At 34.7% G+C, this 23854-nt stretch overlaps 1 protein-coding gene across 3 annotated transcripts in view; it reads left to right on the top strand.

Annotated features, from left to right (window-relative positions):
* The window catches only part of LOC124176943 (protein numb), a 97117-nt gene extending 73586 nt beyond the window's left edge, over positions 1 to 23531 (top strand). For all 3 annotated transcript variants that reach the window (XM_046558849.1, XM_046558848.1, XM_046558847.1), the window contains 8 exons: positions 9491 to 9655; positions 10292 to 10363; positions 11740 to 11958; positions 12741 to 12927; positions 13235 to 13492; positions 15118 to 15300; positions 16348 to 16787; positions 17309 to 23531. In XM_046558849.1, the coding sequence (XP_046414805.1) occupies positions 9518 to 9655; positions 10292 to 10363; positions 11740 to 11958; positions 12741 to 12927; positions 13235 to 13492; positions 15118 to 15300; positions 16348 to 16787; positions 17309 to 17599 (1788 nt within the window). In that variant the 5' untranslated portion in view covers positions 9491 to 9517 and the 3' untranslated portion in view covers positions 17600 to 23531. The remainder of the gene's footprint in view (positions 1 to 9490; positions 9656 to 10291; positions 10364 to 11739; positions 11959 to 12740; positions 12928 to 13234; positions 13493 to 15117; positions 15301 to 16347; positions 16788 to 17308) is intronic.
* Positions 23532 to 23854: the final 323 nt, after the last annotated feature.

Genomic DNA, 23854 nt, shown 5'->3' with positions numbered 1-23854 from the left:
AGGGGGGTGGTCACCCGTTTGCGCTCCAAATTTTTACACCAATTTTGCATGTTCGCTATTGATACAACGATTATACGGTAAAGATTATCAGTTTCATTTTTTTTTTGAGCTTTGACACGCGAAAAACGGCTTGTAATGGTTCAACTTTCATTACGCCACTGTAAAAACCTAAAAATTTGACAATTATCTATTGGATGGATGAAAAGGTAATGTGAAAATAATGATTAAGTAAAATTATTAGGAATATACTTGAGCGTAATACAAAAAATTATTATCAACGAATATTTAAAAATGGCGACACGCGGTGTAATTGGTGCAAATTTGAATCTAGAAAAAAAATCACACGATATGTAACATACTAATAGCTACAGGAATACGTAGGGGATTTTCGATAAGACAATTTAAACATTATTTATTAACAAATAAATGTCCTTTCGAAAATCGTCGAAAATTGACAATTTTCCTTCAAAATCTCGCCGATTACACAAAAATCAATATTTTTAAAGCCCCCTACGTGTTTCTGTAGCTGTTAATATGTAGTTCAAGTCATTCTTTGCGGATTAAAATTTGCACCTGCTTACCGCAGAATTCAACATGTCGCTATTTTTGAATTATTGTTAATAATAATATTTAGTATTATACTTAAATGTATTCCTAACAACTTCGTTAAATATTATTATCTTATTAACTTTTCTTCCGTCCGAAAAAAAGGTCAAAAAATGCTTTTCTTTTGTTTTCACAGTGGTATTGTCCCTTAATGTTTACGTTTTCAACACAAAATCTGAACTGGTTGGCACAGTTTTTATGAAATTCGATACCCATTTTATTCGGAAACGTAATTTTCGCCACAGAAGTTATAAATTAAAGTCTTGTCAAAATTCGATAAATTCAGTACGATTTTCGAAATTGTATCGAATAGTGAATATGACTATTTGAATAAATAAGTTTTCAATTTATAACTCACATATAGTCTAAATTGGTCCTTAATTATTCTAGTTCCTGTGAAAATTACGTATCGGAGAGGAATGCATACCAAATTTTATAAAAATTTTACAAACTGTTTCGAAGTTGTCGTGTAAAGATTGTTCGAAAACATCGTCGTTGGTAAACAGAAATTCATTTGAATTAATTTTAAATCGCAGAAATCATAAATTATTGTCAGCTAGTAAATGATGTATATTTTTTTTTTTTTTTTTTTTTACTTATTAGATACTTTTACAAGTTAAACAGAAGATAAAAATTCGTTTTTAGTTTTTCGCAAAATTGATGTTCATAAGTTCAACATCGCGAAATAAATTGGATTGGAATAAATACTCCAACAAAATAACAAATTTCCAAGTTCAAAGTTACTTTCTAAGGATGCCTGAAACCGCAATTTGGTGGTTTAAGGAATTTTTGAGAATCTTAAAATTTTACCCAAGAGCGATTCTTTCACAAAAAAAAAAAAAAAAATATTTATATATGACAGGGAACACTGAACAATAATTTTCGTTATTTTTAACATACATGCCATGTAATTAAACATATAAGTATTTAATGAATTTATTATTGCTTACGTGCATCGTTTTGAAATTGTGTTATTATCGTTTTGATTGAATTTTTTTTCCTTTTGTCGAATTTCGATTTGACCTGGGTTGAAAAAATCCGTGGCTTATATGCCGCTATCGCTCAATTTCATCGTAGCTCTAATTGCAACTGCATTGTAGTCGCTGTTTCCGGTGTTGAAATATGTGCCGGTTTGGAATTACGGAACTAGACAATAGTTTTGTTAACCACGTGCGTCCTGCGCTGCCTTTGCCATATTAATTTGTTGAGCAATTTCGTTGTACGGCGTTGTTCTTTTTTTGTCTGCTTATTCTCACGGAAAACCGCTTAACCTCTCTGCGTGAAGAATCGCAACAGTTGTAATAATTACTACCGTATAGCGGAATGTTTACGAGGAATTCCATGCGAACCCGACCAACGTCTGACCCGAACCATTTCTGATTTTGTTTAAAAAATTTCAGCATTTGTTCCAACTTTGAAACAGTGCCTTGAATTTTTTTCAGATTTCTTATTCAGCTGTTCAATTATTTATAAATATTTAAAGTGATCTTGAAAAGGATCTTTTCTCAATTTCTAAAAAACTCTCTGAAACTGTATTTTCCATTCCCAATATTTCACGACCGGATCCATGATGGACCATCTTTTTTTTTATAAAGAAGCGATTTTTGTTTATTTTTCGGGTACATCCAACTTTTTTTCATCAACTTTATAACGAAACAGATCTAGAAATGTTCTAAGTGAATAATAGACGTTTTGGGAATTTTTCGAATGTTTAAACAATGTTTTAATTGATCAAAAAATTGAAACTGCTTAAATAATAGAAAAAAAGATCGGTCCGTCATGAATCCTGTCTTGAAGTGGTTGGAAGACCAAGTTACAACTTTTTAGAATTTTTCGAGAATTTTACAAAAGGACATTTTCAAAATCACTCTTAATATTTACGAATAATTAATCAGCTGCACAAAAAATCTGAAAAAATTCAGGAGACTGTTTCAGAGTTGGGACAATTGTACAAAAATTTTCAAACAAAATTAAAAATGGCGAGGGTCAATTCCCGTTGACAAATATCGGTGAAACAATTTCAACGGAGTGTAAATTCAAATGATTAATAATTGTGTAACGAGCAATTTCATTTCTTCGCGAAACATTTTTCGTCCCCAACAAACTGAAACCTGGAAAAAGAAATTCTACTGAATTTGCGAAGAATTACGTTTTCCAAAATAAAATTATTCATCATTCGTTATTCAATGTGTATAGTTAAGATAAATTTTGGATGTGCTGAGAATATTTTCTAACATTTATCGTAAACAGCGTGTTTCTTAAATTTAAGGCCAGATACGCAAAACGTTACACTTGTGACTTGAAAATACATAAATATTACAAGAGTTTAATAAATATTACAACCTACTGTAACTATTGGAGAGTGAAATTACAGTGTATGGAAATAATTTCAAATATAGAAACAAAAAAAAATGTAGTTAGATTATTTCTTGATTCCGACTTGAGAGAAACCTTTTCGATCTTGTGACTTGGGATCGGTTATGCAGGGGGACAAAAACTCTCGCCAGGGACTCGATTCACGGGTTTGACAAAGGGGCAAAAGCGCCGAGGCGAGGGTTTTGTATAAAGGAAACCTTGGGAACCAAATTCAAGATTTCACTCCAGGCTATTTTCTAGGTCCCTTCAACGTCACAATGCAGCGGGTCAGCCCTGCTGTACTTCTTATCCCTCGTATATTATAGGTGTTCATTTTCTCATATAGCTGTGGCTCTCCTATTCAGTTTTTTGAAATCAAAAACAAATAAAAAAAAAAACAAAAAAAAATACCAGGACTTGTTCTTATCATGGGAAATCACCTTTTCACAATATTCTTGACGCTGATCTCAATTTCTCTGCTATTTGAACGCTATTTCATCCCTAGATACAGAATATTTAATTTTTAAGCCGCATGTCTGTGACACTAGAAAAATAGATTTTGACGTATTGTTTGTCACCAGTGATTCAAAACATAATTCGATTTTCACGAAATTTTTGAATCAAATGCTGGAGATTTTTGTTTGGTGCAGCTTGTTAACGACGCTGATAAAATAATATAATAGAATTTACTAAAATCTGGTCGACTTGAATAAAAAAGAATATATATATATAATTTTTCACGAACCAAATGACCTTTTGGATAACACACGGTTTAATCGAGCGTATAAAATATTTTTTTTACAATTATCCAGATTCAAATTATCGCTTCAGCATCGGAATTTATTTCTATTCAAATCATCGCTTAAAGGAAAAAAATACATTTAATTGTTTTCAAATCGCAGCGTGTTGTTTGAATGAAATTCATTCAGTTTGGGTAAAATTTCCACACTTAAATTACGTCAGCGTCGTTTTTATACGCGTAGATACTATTATACGTGTAACATTTTTATACACAGACGCGGTTGTAAATCATTCGTTGGCACAGTTTCCGAACTTTCTTCACGCCGTTAAAAACATTCACCACCGCATTCAAAGGTATCTCATACTGGTTCTCAGCATCCACATTCTTCTCGAGGCTATTTTTGGAATCAGTCCTGCCTTGACCCTCATCCTTATTACGGACTTCACGCTTCTGTGTATCGCGTATAAAACCGTCGTTCTCATTTTCATATTCTTGTACGAATAAAAAATAATAACGAAGATAATAATTTTCAGATCATTATTTTATCACAAGTCGGTTACGTAATTCGGTAGAACGATTAATATTTATTTGTCATAATAACGTGAGTGACGGTCTAAAAAAATTCTTCGCTACCTCCATTGCGTGAAAAAAAAATTATCTCTTCAAATTTTAGAGAGCAGTTTAGAGACCCGTTTTATCAATTTATTACACTTTAATTTATTGAATATTTGTAAATAAAACAAACTGAATGTTATAAAAAATAAACAGATGTTTCCTAATTTTTGGAAATTATTTTTCCCAACCGAAATCATCGACAAACAGTTTCTTTAAGTCTGATTTGATGCAAATTGTATTATTGAACCGAAGATTCAGAGTCTGAAACATGTTTTTCTGTATAAACGTAATCAAACAATGTCCCGATGTGGTTTTCCTGTCTTTTAGCGACTATCCCTGGAGTCGAATAAATGAATATCGTTAACGGTTTAGGCAATGTTAAATTCTCGCAATACTCAGCTCGCAAATACGCATGCATATCGTTAGCTTTATGCCATTTCCTCATCGTGACGTGATTGTTCAGTATTCTAGTCACGACAAGGTATCAAAATCCGGTTTCGTAGATTAGAATATTTCGCGCAAAGTTAGGTTAGGTACACCGAACAGTGACGTCACGGCAATGGCGCGAAAAGTAAACAGTTTCAAACGCTTCTTACATTTAAATCGACAGAAGATTTCAAATATGCGATCCAACGAAGATATGTATTTTTTCAAACGTTCACAAACCGAGTTACGGTTCGATAGTCGGAAAATATTTTTTCTTCAATCGAAATCGACGTCGATACTCGGATATGTTTATAAATTGTGCTGAAATACGTTACACTGAGAAAAATTACATTTGAATATTGTTGTAATTACGAAAAACAAAAAAGTTACAAGAAAATATGGCAAGAGTGATCATAATGAGAAAGAATAGTAACGGATACCAGACTTTCCGGTAACAGCTAGAAAACTAATTTTCATTTTCTACCTGGAACTATATTTTTCGATTGTGGTAAAAAATGAAAATAGTTAAGGACTGAGCTGTAACCGGAACTAAAAATCTCTCTCAGTTTAGTCAGGAGTATAATAAAGCCTAATCGTCGCGCTCCAAGCGTCTTTGGAGCAGTTTGGACTGCAGCTAGTAGCTCTCGTTTCTTTGTGCCAGGTTGGGATCCTGGGGTTGGCACTTGGGGCTCGATTCACGATCGCATATTGCATTCGAAGGGGAAGCAAGGCAAGCGTACGAGGGTTACTGATATAAAAGAAAGCTTGGGAACCGATTTTAAGATCTCATCACAGGCTGCCTGCTGCACCTGAACCTATGTGAACGGAATTTTCTTTACACACATTGTCTGTGGATCTTTTTCTTTTCTTTTTTACAGAGAGAAAGTTTTCTTTCAAAATCTTGTACAGGTTTTCAGCAGTGTCAAAATATCTACTTCATTGAGTGCAAGTTTTAGCCGTCAAATTTTTGTAATTGCAATTTGTGTACCGGAAATTTTTTTGGTTGAAAAGAATTTGAAAAAAAAAATCATTCATCTCAATTCGAAAGGAATGTAATCATTTTTCACTCGTTTCACTAATCACTAATTTCTCGATTTAAATCTATGCATTGACACTTTTCCGATTGGTTGCTTAGGATTTCAGTGTAAAATTTCATACATGTATACAGTGATATAGGAGAAATTGAAAAACTGTAAATTATGAAGATATAGTTTGAAAAAAATCTAGTATTATTCGTCAGAGAAAATCGTGATCCGTTGAGAAAAATGAAATTACATTGGCGTAACATCGAATTTCACTCGAAATAATAATAATAAAAAAAAGTAATCTGAAACATCTTGTGAATCGAGAAATTCAGTAAAATTTTTAGTGAAAAGTTTCCGTATCCGTAAGGTTAATTTTTTCCTCTTCGTACTTACTTGGGCAATGCGAGCAGATTTTCACAATCTGTTTTTCTCCGGTAAATTAGGCGATAATATTTCGGCACTTGAACTGTAATGGCGGTAAATTTAAAATCCCAACGAAATCTGGCTTCGAGTGTTTGCTGAGCTGATCAAAGCCACGTGACGCCGAGCTGTCGAAACCCTTTAAAACTGGACAATTGGCTCTCGCGTGTCTCTCTTTCCATATGCTAATGTCCGTTTCACGAGTGTGCCTTCACCGACACGCGGTTATCTCGTGTGAAAACGATCGGGAAAAGCTAGGACGCGTTATATCTACCCTATATAAATTACACTCGCTTGGAAAATTTGATCCACTTGATATATGCGAAGGGAAAGAACCGAAGGGCTGCTTTTACACTCTCATCCCCTTTTCCAGTGGTATTAATCTGCTCTTTAAGGGCGAATTTCATACTTTCTGTTGAAAAAAAGTTTACTCTGGCCGCAAACGGTGAGTAAACTAAAATGTAAATAAAATCCGTGGAAAATATTTAAACTTAAGTCATTACTCGTTATCGATTTTTAATGAAAATTCTTCTGGCATCAAAATAATGTTAGAGTTTGTTTTGCCATTTTTTGATCAAAACTGAAAAATCTTCTATCCATTTTCACAGATTTTCAGCGTATGTTTTTGCACAGAAAATTGAAAGTTTTAAGTATAATTTCAATCTATGATAATTTTTTTAATCAAACAATCAATTTTTCGCGTGTATACAACTGGTGCAAATCACCGTTTTGTAACAGACAAATTTGCAATTAATTTACTCAAAAATCTAAATAACAATTTCTGAAACATCTTAGTATTTTTATCGCACAAAAAATTCTGGCAATAACGTTTGTGATTAAATATTCAATAATCACTATCAAACGCCGTGTATATCGGGATCAGGTGCAACGGCTTCTTGTAACGGCAGTTGCTTTATCCTGCGGTACAAAATTAGCATTTGTATCGGCGCTGTGCCAAATTGTTTGCTGCAGTCTATGAGACGACAATTAGTTTCATCAGCGCGCTAGAATTTTAACTAGTGCGGATGATGTAGTGAACAGATAGAGTGATTACAGACAGATATGTTCGAGTTATTTGGGAGGGATATGAAAGAAGATCAAAAAACTATACTGTTACATTAAAAAAATGTAATCTATTCTGTCGAGTAATGCTCGTTGTTAATTCGTCGGTCTTATTTCAATTCTAGGCAGATTGGTGAGTCTTACATGCAATAAAAATAAATAAATAAATAAAATGAATAAACGATATTCAAAAATTGTAAACTTGATCTCTGACATCGATTTTTCACTTTAATTTGTTTTTAAATGCTGAACAACTTGGTTCATTCGTTTTATTTCATTTTTTGATTTGATTTCTTCGATGTTCAGAAGACATAGAACGTGTTTGTCAAGACTTTTTTTTCATCGTGACGATATCGCCGAATTTCTGAGAAAAAAAATACCTGTATCGATGAAATACTCGCAACAGTTTTCTCAACGAAATAACTTATCGTGGATTGAAATTTAACGAATGTGTTAAACTGTTTATTATTTGAAAACAATTTGAATAAAAAAATCGGTAAACTTTGGTAGTAATTGTTTTCCTTTTATTTTTAGAAAAATAATAATTTGATCAATTCCTAGGGTTAGATTATTTAGTAATAAATTTGACAAAAAGTAAGAATATCCATCTCATTAATCTCCTGTCAAACTACAAGAGATAACATTTCATCTCAGAATGATGATTGCATATTTTGTCCGATACTATGTAATACACATAATTCGGATGGTGGGGTTAGAAAATAGGTGAAAATATAGAAAGCTGAAAAGCAAGATAATCAGCATTTCAACGTGTTACTCAATTTCTTATATTATATTAATTTTGACGATTTTATGTTCGACTCACAAAATATAAAAGATCGATAATACAGAACGTAAAAATATAAAAAGACAAAAATGTATACACAAAATGAGTATATGACAACGGTCGAAGGATCTAACGCGCATGTGCTTAAAGTTCTAGATCTAAAGCATTTGTTTTATCAGGGCGATCGACATTTTTGAGGTTACACACATCGCGATGATCTGTCATCTGTACCAATGCCGGTTGGTCAACCTGATAAAACAATTGCTTTTGCTCTAGAATTTTAGCGCTTTTACGGACCACGATGATAAAACAATTGTCTTCTATGCTTATACACAGGAGTCGACTGTTTTATCATCAGAATCCGTAAAGTTACTCGAATTATAATCGTCACGCCAGAGTTGGTGAATTTTATCCGAGGCCACCGATTTCGTCCTGCGACGTGCTGGGTTATCTCTGAAAATTCGACACTGTTGTTAAACCTCTTATTTTTCACCTTCATCTTCCACTCGCGTCTCAAAATTAATGGTTTTTAAGGGACAACACCACTGTGACCCCCTGTTTTTTCTACATTTTTCAACAATTTTTTTTTTGTGCGAAAAATAAGAGATATTCGCAAAATTTTTTTGCGTTTTTTTCCTTGTTTATTAATTCTTCAAAAAACATTTTTTAAACATTTTTCACGCCGCATGGTGGCGCTGGGGAAGCTCCCGCGTCGGGTGCTGTTGTCTCCGCAGTGGTTCGCGGCACGCAGAAAAACTCGCTTCAACGTCGACTTAAAATAAAATACGCAGTGTTTTCGTTAATAATATGATATTTTGAAGTGTAGTACGTAGGGATTTGGAAAAAAATTGATTTTTAAAAAATAGGCACGCTTTTGAAATTAGAGAATGATTTTTGAGCAAATATTCTCGTCGAAAATAGGCTATAACTTTTATTATTATTGAGAAATCGAAAAAATCCTATGTAGTACGTTAGATAATCTATTTTCATTGATACAGTAAAAATTTGAAGTCGATCGGATAAAAATTGCTCGAGTTTTGCTGCGTGCCACACTCAAAAAAGTGGTTTCGAGAAAAACGCGTTCAACGTTTTAGGTTTGTTAATTTGTCCCACTCCGGAGGCAAAAAAAATCGTTGATATTGCAACTGATATCGCGGTATTAATGTTCAATGATGGCCTGAGAAGCCTCATGAAAGTTCTGGAGACGTTGGGGATAATCATCGGCCCAAATTGTTTCAACTTTTGCGTTGAGACCGACGCAGCGCGGAGCGCTGCACCGCTCTACAAAATATTCAATATCTACGAAAATAATTATTTTTTCGACCTGGGTCCAACGGCATCTTAATCTTGAAAATATTTTAGATTTTTTTTAAATGGTTTTCAAAAAATCGATTTTTTGAAACCGTCACAGTGGTGTTGTCTCTTGACTGACGAATCGTTATCGGTGTTTTTCAGAAACGGGAGAGATCGCCAGGGAAGAGAATGGACCGGCTGCGTCGAAGTTTCCGGGACAGCTTCCGGCGGCGAAAGGACCCTCATGTCCCGGAGTCGAGCAAACCGCATCAGTGGCAGGCAGATGAAAGCGCAGTGCGTTCAGCCACCTGCGTATTTCACGTTAAGGTTGGTTTCTGTGAAATTGTCAACCCCAGCACCGATCGGTGAAATGCTGCACGCCATCTCGACGCACTTCCTGCCACGTGCATCACGACGCCATTTTTCTTCCTATCCACCCCTACACAAGTGGCTTCGCGCTTTACACAGTCCTTAAAAAAGCTTTCATCTTTTTCACATCACCCGCGACAAACGATAACGGTTGATAATTGTTGGTCGCTGTCACGTTTCACGGGAAATTTTATGCTCTAGAGTTTTGACACATATGAGCGATTCGTACGTATTTAATCCGCCAATTAAACGCAATGAAAAGTTTTTTATCCGATATTTTACTCTGCATTTACTCTGCGTTTACTCAATGACACGAAATTAGTGTCTCACAGCTTGAGCAGTGTCCTCTTTACCTTGATATTCGAAAAATTGACCAAAGACGATCAGCTGATTACCCGATGCACCGCCATCTTGTCGTTGTAACCACATCTTGGCGAGTTGATCGGAGGCGTCATTTCTGCTTCTTCATAAATTGCACCTAGATTCCGATGTATGACCTGAATTGAAGGCTTACAATATATTTTATATGTATTCTTCAATTTACATGTACACAGGACGAAGTAAAAAGTAAAACTCTGTTTTCTGTCCTCACAGTATCTCGGATGCGTCGAAGTTTTTGAATCCAGAGGAATGCAAGTCTGCGAAGAGGCTCTCAAAGTGCTTAGGGTGAGTAATTTCAATATAACCTGTAACGTGATTAACAAATGTGGGATGCGATAAATACGATTAAAAAAATTAGTTTTAGTTCAAGTATGTAATTAGTAGCTAAATATTACTGTTAAATAATCAAATGCTGAAGATAACGATGAATTTTTCGAAAACACCTTAACCTAACAAAGAGATAGAAATTGTTTTGGGAATGGCTAACAGCCTGTTTGGAGTAGGTGAAACGTCCCAACAATTCGACACGGTTGTTTAATCGAACTACGTCTCGGGGTACTATTATATATATATTATATAAGGTAGGAAGTTTCGCGGGCTTAATATGTCTACATAATTCAGAACGAGAACTCCGCAGGAGAAATCTAAAGGGAATTCAGCTCCATGGAAAAATTGTACTTTATACCTTTATCGACTCTGTAGCCTGGTTCGCGATTCTATTTTTGGAAAGCGTCACTTGCTCGTTTAAATCGGGGGCGCAGGAATAAAAAAGTCTCCAGCTGCTGTTTTAGTTCGAATCGTTTCTGGAATTGGCTGTTGAATTTTTAGTGACAAAGTTAGATATTATTTTAAATTTGTAGAATAATCTCTGCAATCATTAAACAATCAATGCAAAAATCTTACAATCCTTTTGCAAGTTTCAATCCTCGTCCAATCCTGTAATCCTGTAATTCTTATAATCAAGGAATACCTGTACTCTTGTCGTAGTAACCTGTTTAATCCTATTCTATGCCTGGCAGTCTAACCTTTTTTTTTATAATTCGAATCCTTGCAATTCCTCAGCAATCTGTGTGAAGTAGTAATACGTGTAATATTTGCACAATCCCTATGTAATCTTTGTAATTTGTTTCGTACGCTTGTAATTTTTGTTATCTTATTCCAACAATCTGTACAATCTAATTATAATCCTTGCAATCATGCGATTTTTTTGTTAACGGTGTAATCTGCCATCCTTCTTATCCATATATTAGTAATTTATACCAATAATTTTTGTACCGTTGAACTTTTGATGGTAATTATTCCTGCCTAATCCACTTGTAATAGTTCTAATCTCATTATAACTTCATTGTAATCCTTATGCAATCTTGCTATCATCTAAACCTTTTAATCTTTATAATCTGTATAATCGACTTGTATCTTTGTAGTTTGGTCATAATCTCTCCAATATTGAACTACTCTGTAATCTATGTAACTCTTGTAATCCTGTCAACTTATATTGTTCGTAATCTTAAATTTTGTAAAATCTTGTACTGATCTCTAATCAGCCATCTGCCGATTGCCTGATAACCTTAAAGTCGATTTTTTGATACTTTGTAATCATTCAACGATCTTGAGCAGGGCTGCTTTTCAAACTCTGTATAATATATCGTAAATATTTGCAGAATTCTAGGCGAAGGCCGGTTCGAGCAGTGCTTCACGTTTCTGGGGATGGACTGCGCGTCGTTGAGGATGAAACGAAGGGATTGATCGTTGATCAGACAATTGAAAAGGTGTCTTTCTGTGCCCCGGATCGTAACCACGATAAAGGCTTCAGTTACATCTGTCGAGATGGTACGACGAGGCGGTGGATGTGCCACGGATTCTTAGCGCTCAAGGAATCGGTAAGATTTCTGTCTCACCATGGAAGAATGATTTTTTATAACGAATAGTGCGTCGCAATGAAATATTTTAACGACTAAGTTTTTTATACGTCACAATACGCAATACTACAAAGTAAAATTTACCGGAATTTGTTATTCATGTTCTATAATAGTTTTTAAATCAGTTTCCTAAACAAGTAACTAATTGCGATGTCGACGAAATATATTTCAACGTTTTTCACATGGAAGAAATAATTTTTTTCTTACAAGAATCTTGTGAATTATAATGGTATTTAAAAATTCAATGCTTCGAACAGTGTTGGTTTGCACCGAAATTAAAGCATTATTCCTTGATATGGAATACAGATACCGAATTTTAAAGACTTCTGACCAACGAGGTCATTTTTGGATTCTACTTTGACAAACGAATTTGCAAAACTCTCAAACGTCACTTAATTTTATTTTGGAATACATCAGCAACAACCTGATAGTAACGAAATTGAATTGTTCAAATATTTCGTCAAGAATCACCAGCCGTTAGAAAAAACGTATTTGCATAGCTGTTTCATTACAAAATATAAAATGTATCGTAACAGAATTTGACAAATTATAAGCTACAAGTTTTCCAAAAAACGTGATTAAAATATATTTATATCAGTAATCTTACTGGTTTCAGGAAACGATTCCACTTCTTTTCGTCATCAAAGCATTGTTTGACTCGATTTGCTTCGAAAAATGTTACGAAAAGTTTAAAGCCTTTGTGAATCATCGAATATTCCTGTATGCTTCAAACTAAATTTCAGGGTGAACGTTTGAGTCACGCTGTGGGTTGTGCCTTCGCTGCTTGCTTGGAACGGAAACAACGTAGGGACAAAGAATGTGGAGTGACGATGACGTTTGATCCGAAAAATTCGACGTTCACGAGGAGTGGAAGTTTCAGACAACCGAGCTTGACCGAACGGTTGCAGGACTCGCATGAACGAGCAGTTGGTCAGTATATAATCTTGTGTACAAGATAAAAAAATAAATAAAAAAATAAAAGATTGTCCAATCTATCTAACATGCCGAATTAAATATTTCGTTGATTCGATTAACCGTGGTTTATCACAAAAACTCAAAATATCGTTCCGATAACTTCTTTGTTGAATCGAATCACATTTTGTTTCACACTGTTTAGTGAACAGGGTAAATCCTTTCTCTGTGGGTGAAGAGTGTTGTTGAAATAATCACAGTGCCTGGATTTCTCGCACCAGACGATTTTTACACCGACATGAGATATTTTTTTTTTTCTTTGCAGATGTTCCTCCGGTGAAGCAGGTCTTCAACCCATTTGCGATCGAACGACCTCACGCCACACCCTCGATGCTTGAGCGCCAAGGTTCGTTCAGGGGTTTCACCCAGCTCAACCAGGCTTCGCCGTTCAAGCGTCAGCTCAGTCTTCGAGTTAACGATCTTCCCAGCAATCTAGAACGTACCCGAAGCCACAGCCTCGAACCCACGGATCTCGCTCGAATGCCACCCACCCTTCCTCACAACATACCGCAAAAACCTCCAGGTGAATATCAATCGTTTTCAAAATTCTATCGCAGTTATTATCATGTACTCTTACGTCAGCCTTCGCCGTCCGAACGGCAAATAACATAAATTTACCTCCAAAGACCAAAGGGCGGGATACACGCGATTTGAAAGCAGTTTGGGGTTCAAACCAGTATAGGGTATATTGTGTTACAACTTACTTATTTTTTACACCACTTGCGATGGAAAGCTTGTTCTGAGAAGCAACAAATGTACCAATGACGAGGCATAAAGTTTGCGTTAGGTAACTTATCCACAATGAAATAGTGCGTAAAATTGAGTTATTCGGAAGTGCGCAGATTTCACACACTGACGAAAACCCTAGTGTGTGAAATCGAGCAGTTCAGTTGTGCGCATGCGCCAACGTCGTTTTACTGCACTGTTCGGAAATGTAGGGCACTTGACGGACGCTCCTTAGGCTTGGAAAATCGATCTTTCCAAGCAGATGTTGAAAAACCCGAATAAACGAAAAGTAATTCGACATCGAAGAACGAGATTCGAACGGATTCAAGAGAAAGCTGGAACGTAAACGTTGCCTTGACATCTATCGAAAATAGTGTTGTTCAAATCTTTCGATTATCATCGTCAAGTGTCAATAAAGGGAAGATAGATGATTCATCTTCGGTCCCAATTTTTATCAATACAATATCTTCAGCTACCTTGAGAGAACAAGTAGCTCGTAAGACATGAAAATAGAATTATTTATCGATCATTTTTATATCAGTACAATAATTTATGTATATATCAATACAGAGTAACAAAAGCATTCCGTTGAAGACAACATTTCATTAAACTCTTAATTGTAAGTCTTTTAATTGATCGCTAATAACGTATCAGATAAATTATCATGCGATTCAATTAACAAATTGACGCTTTATCGTATATATTATTTAATTCGTATAATCAATTGCTCATCTTCTGAAGCCCGAAGAGCAAACTAGAGGTCTATAATCAGAAGATGTATCATTTTTTGGAGATAACTACGTTATAGACATAACTTTGCATGTTATATGGTGATATGAACTGTTTGGTTTCAATAATATTATAAAATATTATTTTAATTTTATGCCACTGCAGAGTTCGAGGGATACGATGAAGGTTAATACACATGTGTTGTAGCTAATGCATATTGCTTGTTTATTCAATGTTGTAAATTCATGTTCTTGGAACGTTCAGACATAATACAATTATTATGACCGTGTCGACACACCAATTGTAGTCGAGCAAAAAACCCTGTAACCGTAAAAACATGAGCTTCAAGTGGTATAATCGATCAGTTTATTTTATCCCACCATGAAGAAAACTGATAGAAACTGGTTTAAGAGGTTGAACAGAAACACGTACGTCCAGTAATTGAAATTTCAAACGTTTCACCAATTCATTCCAGTTTATCAGTTTCTTTCAATTTCTGTACTTCGTAATGATTTGTATTGTAACTTTGTAGGCATTCCCATGTTTCCGATCAGTCGATAAGTATTGTACAGTAGAATGTCAATTACCACATAGTGAGTTTAAGTACGATATAATATCCATTACTTTGCATATTTAGTGACCAGTTGAACCTGCATCAACTTTTTGTACACAATACGCAATCTTTGTTCGCAGTGAGTCCAATTCCGGAAATATCGCCCGGAGGTCAAGATAGCGTCTCAGCAATGTGTCAGCAGCTCTCTCGAGGGCTTTCCCTTCTTTCCAGTAACGACGATTACAACGGGTCAACGCACATATCGTCCCGAATCAGTTCAAATTCCGTCTCAAAGCAGCTCTTCAGTACAATGACGCCTCCAGGTTGGTAGTCGAAGCGATGCCATATTCCAGTAAATGACCATAAATGCAGGTTTCGGTTAATTACTTTTATGCGGAGCAATGAAATATACTTTATCTTAAGTTTCATAAGTTAGACATTGTGAAATGGAGCCTGTTGAGATCCGGATTACTCCGGATAATGTTACACGGGTGATATAAAACGGTAAATCTGCCTGGATTTATGTAATTCACTGCACGTTTGTACGCTGATGTCTTCTTGAATTTCGGCAACTGAGAGTACATTTTACTGATCGTCACTTGTCTCATTGTTCACGATTGGTGGATTTCCCACTTTATGACTAATCGTGGAACGTGAGTTCTCTTGATGATTCTCTTGAACTTGAACGTGATTCTCTTGAACTTTTGTTCAAGATTTGGTCGATTTCTATAGCAAGTGTATTTCATGTGTTTGTAAATTGTCAAATGCTAGACGAAAATTCCATTCCATTCGGGCATAATCCGAAATCTCAATTCACTACATTCAGGCAATTAAACACAAATATAGCATTCTCTCGAATAAGACTGCAAACAATGATTCAATTATGAAAATCAGAAAAAGAATCTGTTTGATTGGAGAGGATGTCCGACCTTTATGCTTTACCGATAAATTCTGTAAATCGTATCACGACTTACACTTTTTTCTTCGCCGAAGTGGTGAAATCTTCACAAACCTTGGGAAATGAGAGGGTTTCGCAGATTGCGTTTGTGTGGTCACTGAGTGAATTTCGGAAAATTGACAATAAGATACAAAACGAATTAGACACAGCTGTATTAGCGTATCATAACCTCAATCAGTAAATTCAGAGTATTGCCAACAACTTTCAAAACTCTTTTCAGTGAACACACGTGCACAATTGCAAACACTCAATCCCCAGTTTGGAACGATTCTATGGTGAAGGAAGGAAAAAAATTGCAAAATATGATTTTCCTACTCATTATTAATCAGTATTCCGACATTCCTTTTCAGTTATGCACATCTTGTTTCTATACCGCATCGTTCTTACCCTTGTACTGCTTTCTTCTGTGCAGTGAGCAACAGCAATTCATTCGAAGATACGAAGTTGAACAACAACATAAATAACAACAACATCAACCATGTTGGTCCCAGTTGGCAGGATGACCCAACTCTCGCCAATTCTAGACTCACGCCGATTCTCAATAGAAGCTGCAACCTGAGTCCTGTTCTTCCGAGGACTTCCGTCGCACCAGCGATGATGAGCACTCCGGGACCGACGCCTACTGTGGGTGTCTTCGGCACTCCACCCAACGCCAGCCCTGCGTTCAGTTCCGCCTCGACATCGTCGCTTGGTGGAAACACAACCACTCCTTCGTTGAACCGATCTCCAGTACCTGTAAACTCGGTCACGCCGTTGAATCGGTCACCAAATTCCGGGCTACCGTCTACTTCCCCAATTCCCACATCTGGCATTCCGATTGCCGCCACCAACACCATGCAATCTGTTTCACAGGTAAATCCACTCAAATTACAATTGCTGAGAATTTTTCTTTATTCTAAATGTTGCTGAGGCATTCTACCCCAATCCGACCTATGCTTGAACCTCATCATTGGCAATTTTATTTATTTTTGTGTATGGTGTAGAGTGTAAAAAAAATCATCTTCCATTGAGTTTAGATTTTTTTGACGACAGATTCTATTTTTACTGCAACCAAGAATACAAAAACCAAAGTTAGAAATTAATAGCTCCAATCTATTGGTATTAAATTTTTCTCAAGAATGTTTTGTTAAAAATCAAACATTTTGAGACCAAGATTGATGTGGACAAGCTTTTGGTTTAGAAGCTACAGGCAAAAACAAGTAATTAGAATGTGAGAAAGTTTCTAAAAATAATTTCCGCCAAGGCTAACTTGTGTTTGTGTTTGCATTAATCGCACTCTGTCTCGATTCAACAATTCAACTTCTCGAGGTGTATTCAATTGCTTACTGAAATGATTTTTGAATCTTTGAAAATACGATCCTTCTTCTTTGCAGTTACAGCCAGTCGCCACAGCGGCGAATCTTCCCAAGCCTGAACAGTGGTTGGGAAGTGTGACCGGTGCTGTATCTCCTGTACCGACAAGTCCTAGACGAGCACCAGCACTTCATTTAAGGGCGCATTCGCTGGGCTCCGCTGCTGGAAGTCAGGCCTTCGCGTCTCGCGGAGGTCCCGCGGATCCGTTTGACGCTGAATGGGCCGAAATCGCAGCGCGGAATCTTCAACAGTCGACAACAAATCCGTTCATAATGTCGAATGCAACGCAAGCTTTCCAAGTCCAATTGTAGCGCCGAGAATTCTCTGATAGCGTCGCTAAATACTATCAGACTAACACGTAGTGACGGCTTCTTGTGCGTTCGCACTCTGAATGGCTGCGCGATAGAAAGTATTACACGTAAATTAATCGCTTGTACTTATACCAGTGGATTTCTGCTGCTGTTGCTACACAGTTTGCGAATAACTGTGAATATCAAATTCATACATAAATTTTATGTTGTCCTACAGACTCTCTCTATTTTAAATTTTATTTTGCTCTTGGTATGTTGCAGAGCTTTACAGAAAAACCACAATTTGCAGGCTGTTAGATTTTTTAAAACTCAGTTTTCGAATCCATCTTATCCACGATCGATTTTGAAATTTTTCCCGTGGATACATTCAGTGTGAATAAACTAAAATTTTCAGTCAAGAGTAAAGGTGAGCAAGCATTTAGTTCTGAAGATACAAGCAAATCAATTAAAAATGTCAGTTCAGTTCAAAATGCGGGAGGCACAGAAAAAATCGTGAAAAATTTGAAGTTTTGGGATTTTGCAATTCCTTTTCAAATCTGGCAGAACTATTTCTTCCCGTTCACCTTTTTTATTAGTATTTCAATATTATTCGAACCTATTACTTGAAATTGATTTGCTCATGTTTCCTAAACTAAGTGTTCACCCATTTTTGCTCTAGATACAAAAATCTTATTTCTCCATGGAGAATTCACCGTGTAAAGTACATTGATCGAATTATGGCTCACAGTGATTTTTCTGAACATGCAATTATTGGAAAGCCGATTTCCTTAAGAATCTAAAGCTTCAAAAATCGTGTTTTTTATGGCGCCCCACGACATACTAACGGGTTTAATGAAATTGACAATGATGAGGGTCGTGGTCAGATAAAAATTGTCTGGAATTCCCTGTATGCACGTATGTCAACGTAACATGTAGCTTCGGGAAGTTTATAAATGTTTACGCACAAGTAAAAGGTGTGCATCATGAAAACAGACGAGGAAACAGAGTAGGAGCCACAAGTTATAAAAGTCTGCATATTTTTCGTTATTGAAAATCGGTTGATGCAATCCAGTCTGTGTCAAATTCTCTATGAACCGTTTAGTTTATGCGATGTTGGGAGTTTCTAAAGCTCATTTATACCCATTTGTATCCATTTGTATGGCGAACTTTCCATTCGCAATCTTTACGTGCCTAAATTTTATATATTTTCAACCTCGTTTATACATATTACCATTCGTTCATTTTGGTATAATGTCGTGATGTGAGGTATCGATCTCACGGTTTGCAGGGTTGATGTTTATATCATTGCAGGATCAAAGCAAAATTAATCATTAGTAACGTATATCAAGGTGATAATTCCGCGGGCTGATTCGAGTTCATCGCGGATATTTATGTCCGTCGCTTGCGATATGTTTTACTATTATCAATGGGAGTTGCTTCTCCAGTCTTAATTATCATATCGATGTAATGAAAAGCAGCGTGACAATTATTCAGGACGAATGCTTCGTATCGTCTGGTTCAGAAATTAATAAATGAGAAACAATCGTTTTATAAGTCTCCAGTGATGTGTTCTTGCTATGAAATAGAAACAGTTCTGAGCGGATTCCAATAAAAAAAGCAGAGATATTAAAGACTTGAGAAATAGTTTTATAGTTGGAATGTTCAAAATAATTAAATTCTGCCGTTTGTTATCCGATAATAACGCTTTCAGGCTCATTTTGATCACTGACCAGATCCCTAAAAATTATCCGAAAAAAATTCAAGGAATCGTTCCTCATAGTACAGTTATAACGCACAATGTAATTGTTAACGAAAATCTGTCTTACCATGCTTATGCAAATATATTTTTATCCATTATGGACACAATTTTTCATCAAATTTGTTTCAAGAGATCTTTGAAAGATTCCTGTGGGGAAGACAATAAACCCGAAACATTAGAATGGAAAAAAGAACCGGTTTAATCATTTTAAACGTTCTAACTATAAAACCATTTTTCATAATGTGGGTACATCAGCCTGTGTTAATCGAAATTTCGTGGAATTGTTTCTGTTATATAGTAAAGATATGGTTTTTATTCGTGTTCACTATCCTTGGCACAAATAAGGTTGCAAATCTTTTAAACGGTTTTTTCTATTTTTAATTTTTGATTATGACAGCGCGGCTCATTCATCCTTAAGGCCACACATTGCAGATCCAAGAAAGAGAGAATATTGTTCAGAATATATCGGTTTTATCTTGCAACACTCGTTACCGATATAATTTTTGTGATAGAAGCTTTAATAGCCGATCCAAGCGTAAAGATAATACCGTAAAGAGCAGCAGACGCGGTTGTAGAATTGAGGGAATAAAACTGCAATATAGTAAATATGTAACACGTGTTTAATTTTAGTGAAAAATTGTTAAAAAATCGTTGTTGGTGATGTAGGATTTGAATAATTGCAGAAGATGAAATTTTTACGGCAGTATTTTTCTTTGAATAATTGTTATCATAAAAAAGCTCGAGAAAATTGTCAAATTTTGGTACCCTACTTAAAGAAAATGCACCGTATAGCAATTAGTTATATAGAGATCATTCTTATATAACAGTTAGATCACGAATTGAAGAATAATTATATCGCTACGATGCATCGATATAGAAACATTCATAATAATATCACTAGATATGGACAAGTAAAGAATATTATAAATGTCGCACCAAATTAAATGTCGTAAGAATAATATATATACAATGCTGCGCAACTGATCTTCTGAAGTTTTTATAGATCAATCAAAAGGTGAAATAATCTATTTTCTCTAAATTCAAAACAGACACTGTTTTTATGGAAAACTTGAAATCGATACAGCGGTCATTGAGATACTGATTTGACAGACTGTCTCCATGCTGTGGTTTGAATTTATCGTTGTTGAAAAAAGTATCTGCTTCTTGTAGATTTCAAAACCCAATAATGCGTTATACAAAAAGGGGAACCTTCTTCTTGTCCGACGTGTAAAGTCAACATACACAATTTGTAGTGTACCGTTATATTTTTTATAGTGCCTTAGTAAAAAATCAATAACGCTATTTTCTGCTGAGACATTTTGACATTCTGTCGAGTATAAAGAGCGTCGATTAATTCGCCGTAATAACTATGACGAGTCAAAATGATAACAGGCCAGTACTTATAAACGAAAAATTGAAATGTTGGATTATTTTTATTCGGAATTCTGTGAATCACCGTGTTATATTGTTTTTCAAACTTGAGCAAGATATACTTAATATGACATATAGAATATCGGTAGTGTGATCACTCAGCATTGTTTCGAATTCTAATAAAAAAAAGTTTGTAATAGTTCTAAATTTGTGGCTATAACATACTATGATAAAAAATAATTACTGCAAACTTGCAGTTATTCGAAATTCAGTAATAAATAGTTGTATGAAATATATTTAACTCAAGATAAATGTAACACCTGTTAGAATCTAGATGACTAATGATGATCGCACAATATAGCCGCACCGTATCAATATTACCGTATTAACTACAATAGAAAAAATGTTGGTTATAATCTGCTCTCTCTGTCTAACTGCAATTTTGAAAAAGGCGTGAATAGTATTGAAAATTTTTGATATCATTTATAACAATTGAGTGACCGACTAATAGTTGGAACGCAATAATGATTAAAACTTATTTTTAAGTTGAGAGGAAAACGAATTACTTAAATCATTTGAAGGCAAAATGGGCAAGAATTTAAATTGATTATTACGAATATCAGACTTTTTTTTTATGAAATAGGGTACATATATTAGACTGCTTCAAAAAAAAAACTATTTTTTTTTTTCGATCTCCAGCTTCATGAAATCATAGTTTGTAACATAATATTGAACCTCGTGAAAGGAAATCGCCGTGCGATTTTTTTAAGAGGTTCAATATTATGTTATGAACTTGATTTCGTGAAGCTGGAGGTCGAAAAAAAAAGTTTTTTTTTTGAGGCAGTCTAATATATATATATATATATATACTATATATATCTACATTATACATTATTATATTATACATATATCAGCGATGTATGCATTGTAAATAGAATACTTGTTTATAATATATTGCAAACATAGTTAATATTAAAATTAATTAACACATTAATGTATTATACATGTTATTAGCAACTAACAAATAAGTGAACAAATTTAACTTATAATTAATATACATCCATATAATAATGCTGATTATCAATATTATTGCTCGTGTTACAAAAACACAAAGAAACAAACTAACAGAAAAATAGATTTGAAAATAGAGCAATTGTTAATTTATAGCAGTTTTTCCACTGCTCACGAAAATATATATAATAGTATTACATTCCTAATAGTATTCTCACGAGGTACATTTTTGCGCAAATTCCTAACACATGACCATTAACATTATTGCGATATTTCGACGATTTCTTTATTTATTTTTTATTTTAATCGTTAAGTTTTACGTAATAAAAAATCTGCCTCAGTACCATATTTTTGGTAAAATGAACGGAAGCTGATTGTAAATTGATAATCGTTGTAAATAGATGCTAGTTTTCATTTCATCATTGCACATACTACTCTTTTTTATTCATCGCAAAAATCTGCCTCAACTATTATTATCATAATTATTCTTAATATTATTATGATTATTGATGACATAAAAATATCTATCTACTGTAATTCTAATGGGTGTTGGGATGAAGTCATAATTGCACATTGATCGAATGGAAGAAAAAGCAATTTTTCGAACATTTCAACAATATTTTCGTTTCTAAATCGAATTCAAATAACTGTATTTATATTCGATTGAAGAGATGTACGAATACAATCGATAATATTTATAGAGTCGTTAGCACAAATGAAGTTGGTGGTACTTATTTGAGGTACTTAAGTTACCTACATATCGAACGTTAATCGAAAATGAAAGAATATGTACTTAAATAATATATTATACAGGATAGCTTATTTAGCGAAAAACGTCCATTGGAGAAATGAGTCTTTCTTTTTCCAAATCAACGTTAGGGTTATAAATAAATAAATATATAAATCTTGTGCGATGTACGGTAACTGAGAAAGTGTATTTGCATACACATATATACCTGATATAACACTGATAATATAATATATTACGATTGCTATTTGTTAATGTCTTAAATATTATTATACATAATATATAAAATATGCAATTTATTTCTTCGATTATGTATGATATAATAGTATATAAACTAGGAATTGTATGTTATGTATTATGTATAATGATTGGAAAACGATATAGGCAACTATAATATTCAGAGTTCGGTCGATATTCGATTTGTCTACTTTGACGGAGCGAATAATTACATCAATATAAATTCTGATTTATAGAAATCGTTAAAAATGAATTCGTTATAGACGATTTTACATTAAGTTGGTGTAACATGAATTAAGAACAGAAACAGGAAAAAAAAACAACAAACTATGCTAATAATTGCTATATTCTACGAAAAGACCAATACATACAAATCAAAAGATAAAGATATAAACAGAATTGTGTTACTTGTTCTCTTATAAGTATAATGCAGTGTTGAAAAGTTAATAAAACTCGATGGAAAAATATCGCATGCTTTGCGCATGCCGCATGAATAGTTAACTCGAAGTCGTTTCATCTGATTCGATTGTTTAGGCAGGCAATTTGAATCTTGGATTCATTTTGTACCCGCTTTTATAGCTGGTGCGTGTAAATAATACGGCAGATCGTGGGAGAAACGAATACGAGACAGAGAGAAATAGGGAAAAAGAGAGAGACTTTAGGAGTGAAAAAGAAAACAGAGAGTAAGATGATTTACTAAAATCAGCGACGTATGATTTATCGAACGTGTATAATATTTTTCAAAATATCTTGTATCGCAATGTATTAGTTGCCTCTGTATAAAAATACCTGCGGTCGATAATAATATCTGTTGTGATTACATATAAGTATATGAGAGTCAGTGTGTTCCTTACCTGATCCATTAAAGTAATATATTATAAATAATGCAAAAGCTTCTATTTATTTATTTTTTTATTCACTGGAGTATCCGCAAAAATGCCGCAGTACAGGATAGTTCAGAATAGTCGTATCAAGCCTTAGAAGGTTGTAGAGGACATTACGTGAGGACATTTTTTGTGAGCGCCCTTTGTCGGTTCAATTTAGTCAATTGAAGCCAAATAGTTGCGAATTGACGCCTGCAGATAGGCAACACTTCGCGCATACCTGCTTCTCATGCTGCCGCTTTCGCAGATCAACTCACGTGACGTTA

Source organism: Neodiprion fabricii, chromosome 2, assembly GCF_021155785.1.
Source record: "Neodiprion fabricii isolate iyNeoFabr1 chromosome 2, iyNeoFabr1.1, whole genome shotgun sequence".
In the NCBI taxonomy this organism is placed as follows: domain Eukaryota; kingdom Metazoa; phylum Arthropoda; class Insecta; order Hymenoptera; family Diprionidae; genus Neodiprion; species Neodiprion fabricii.
The sequence above is the reverse complement of the archived record's forward strand: the minus strand, read 5'-3'. Positions and strand labels throughout refer to the sequence as shown.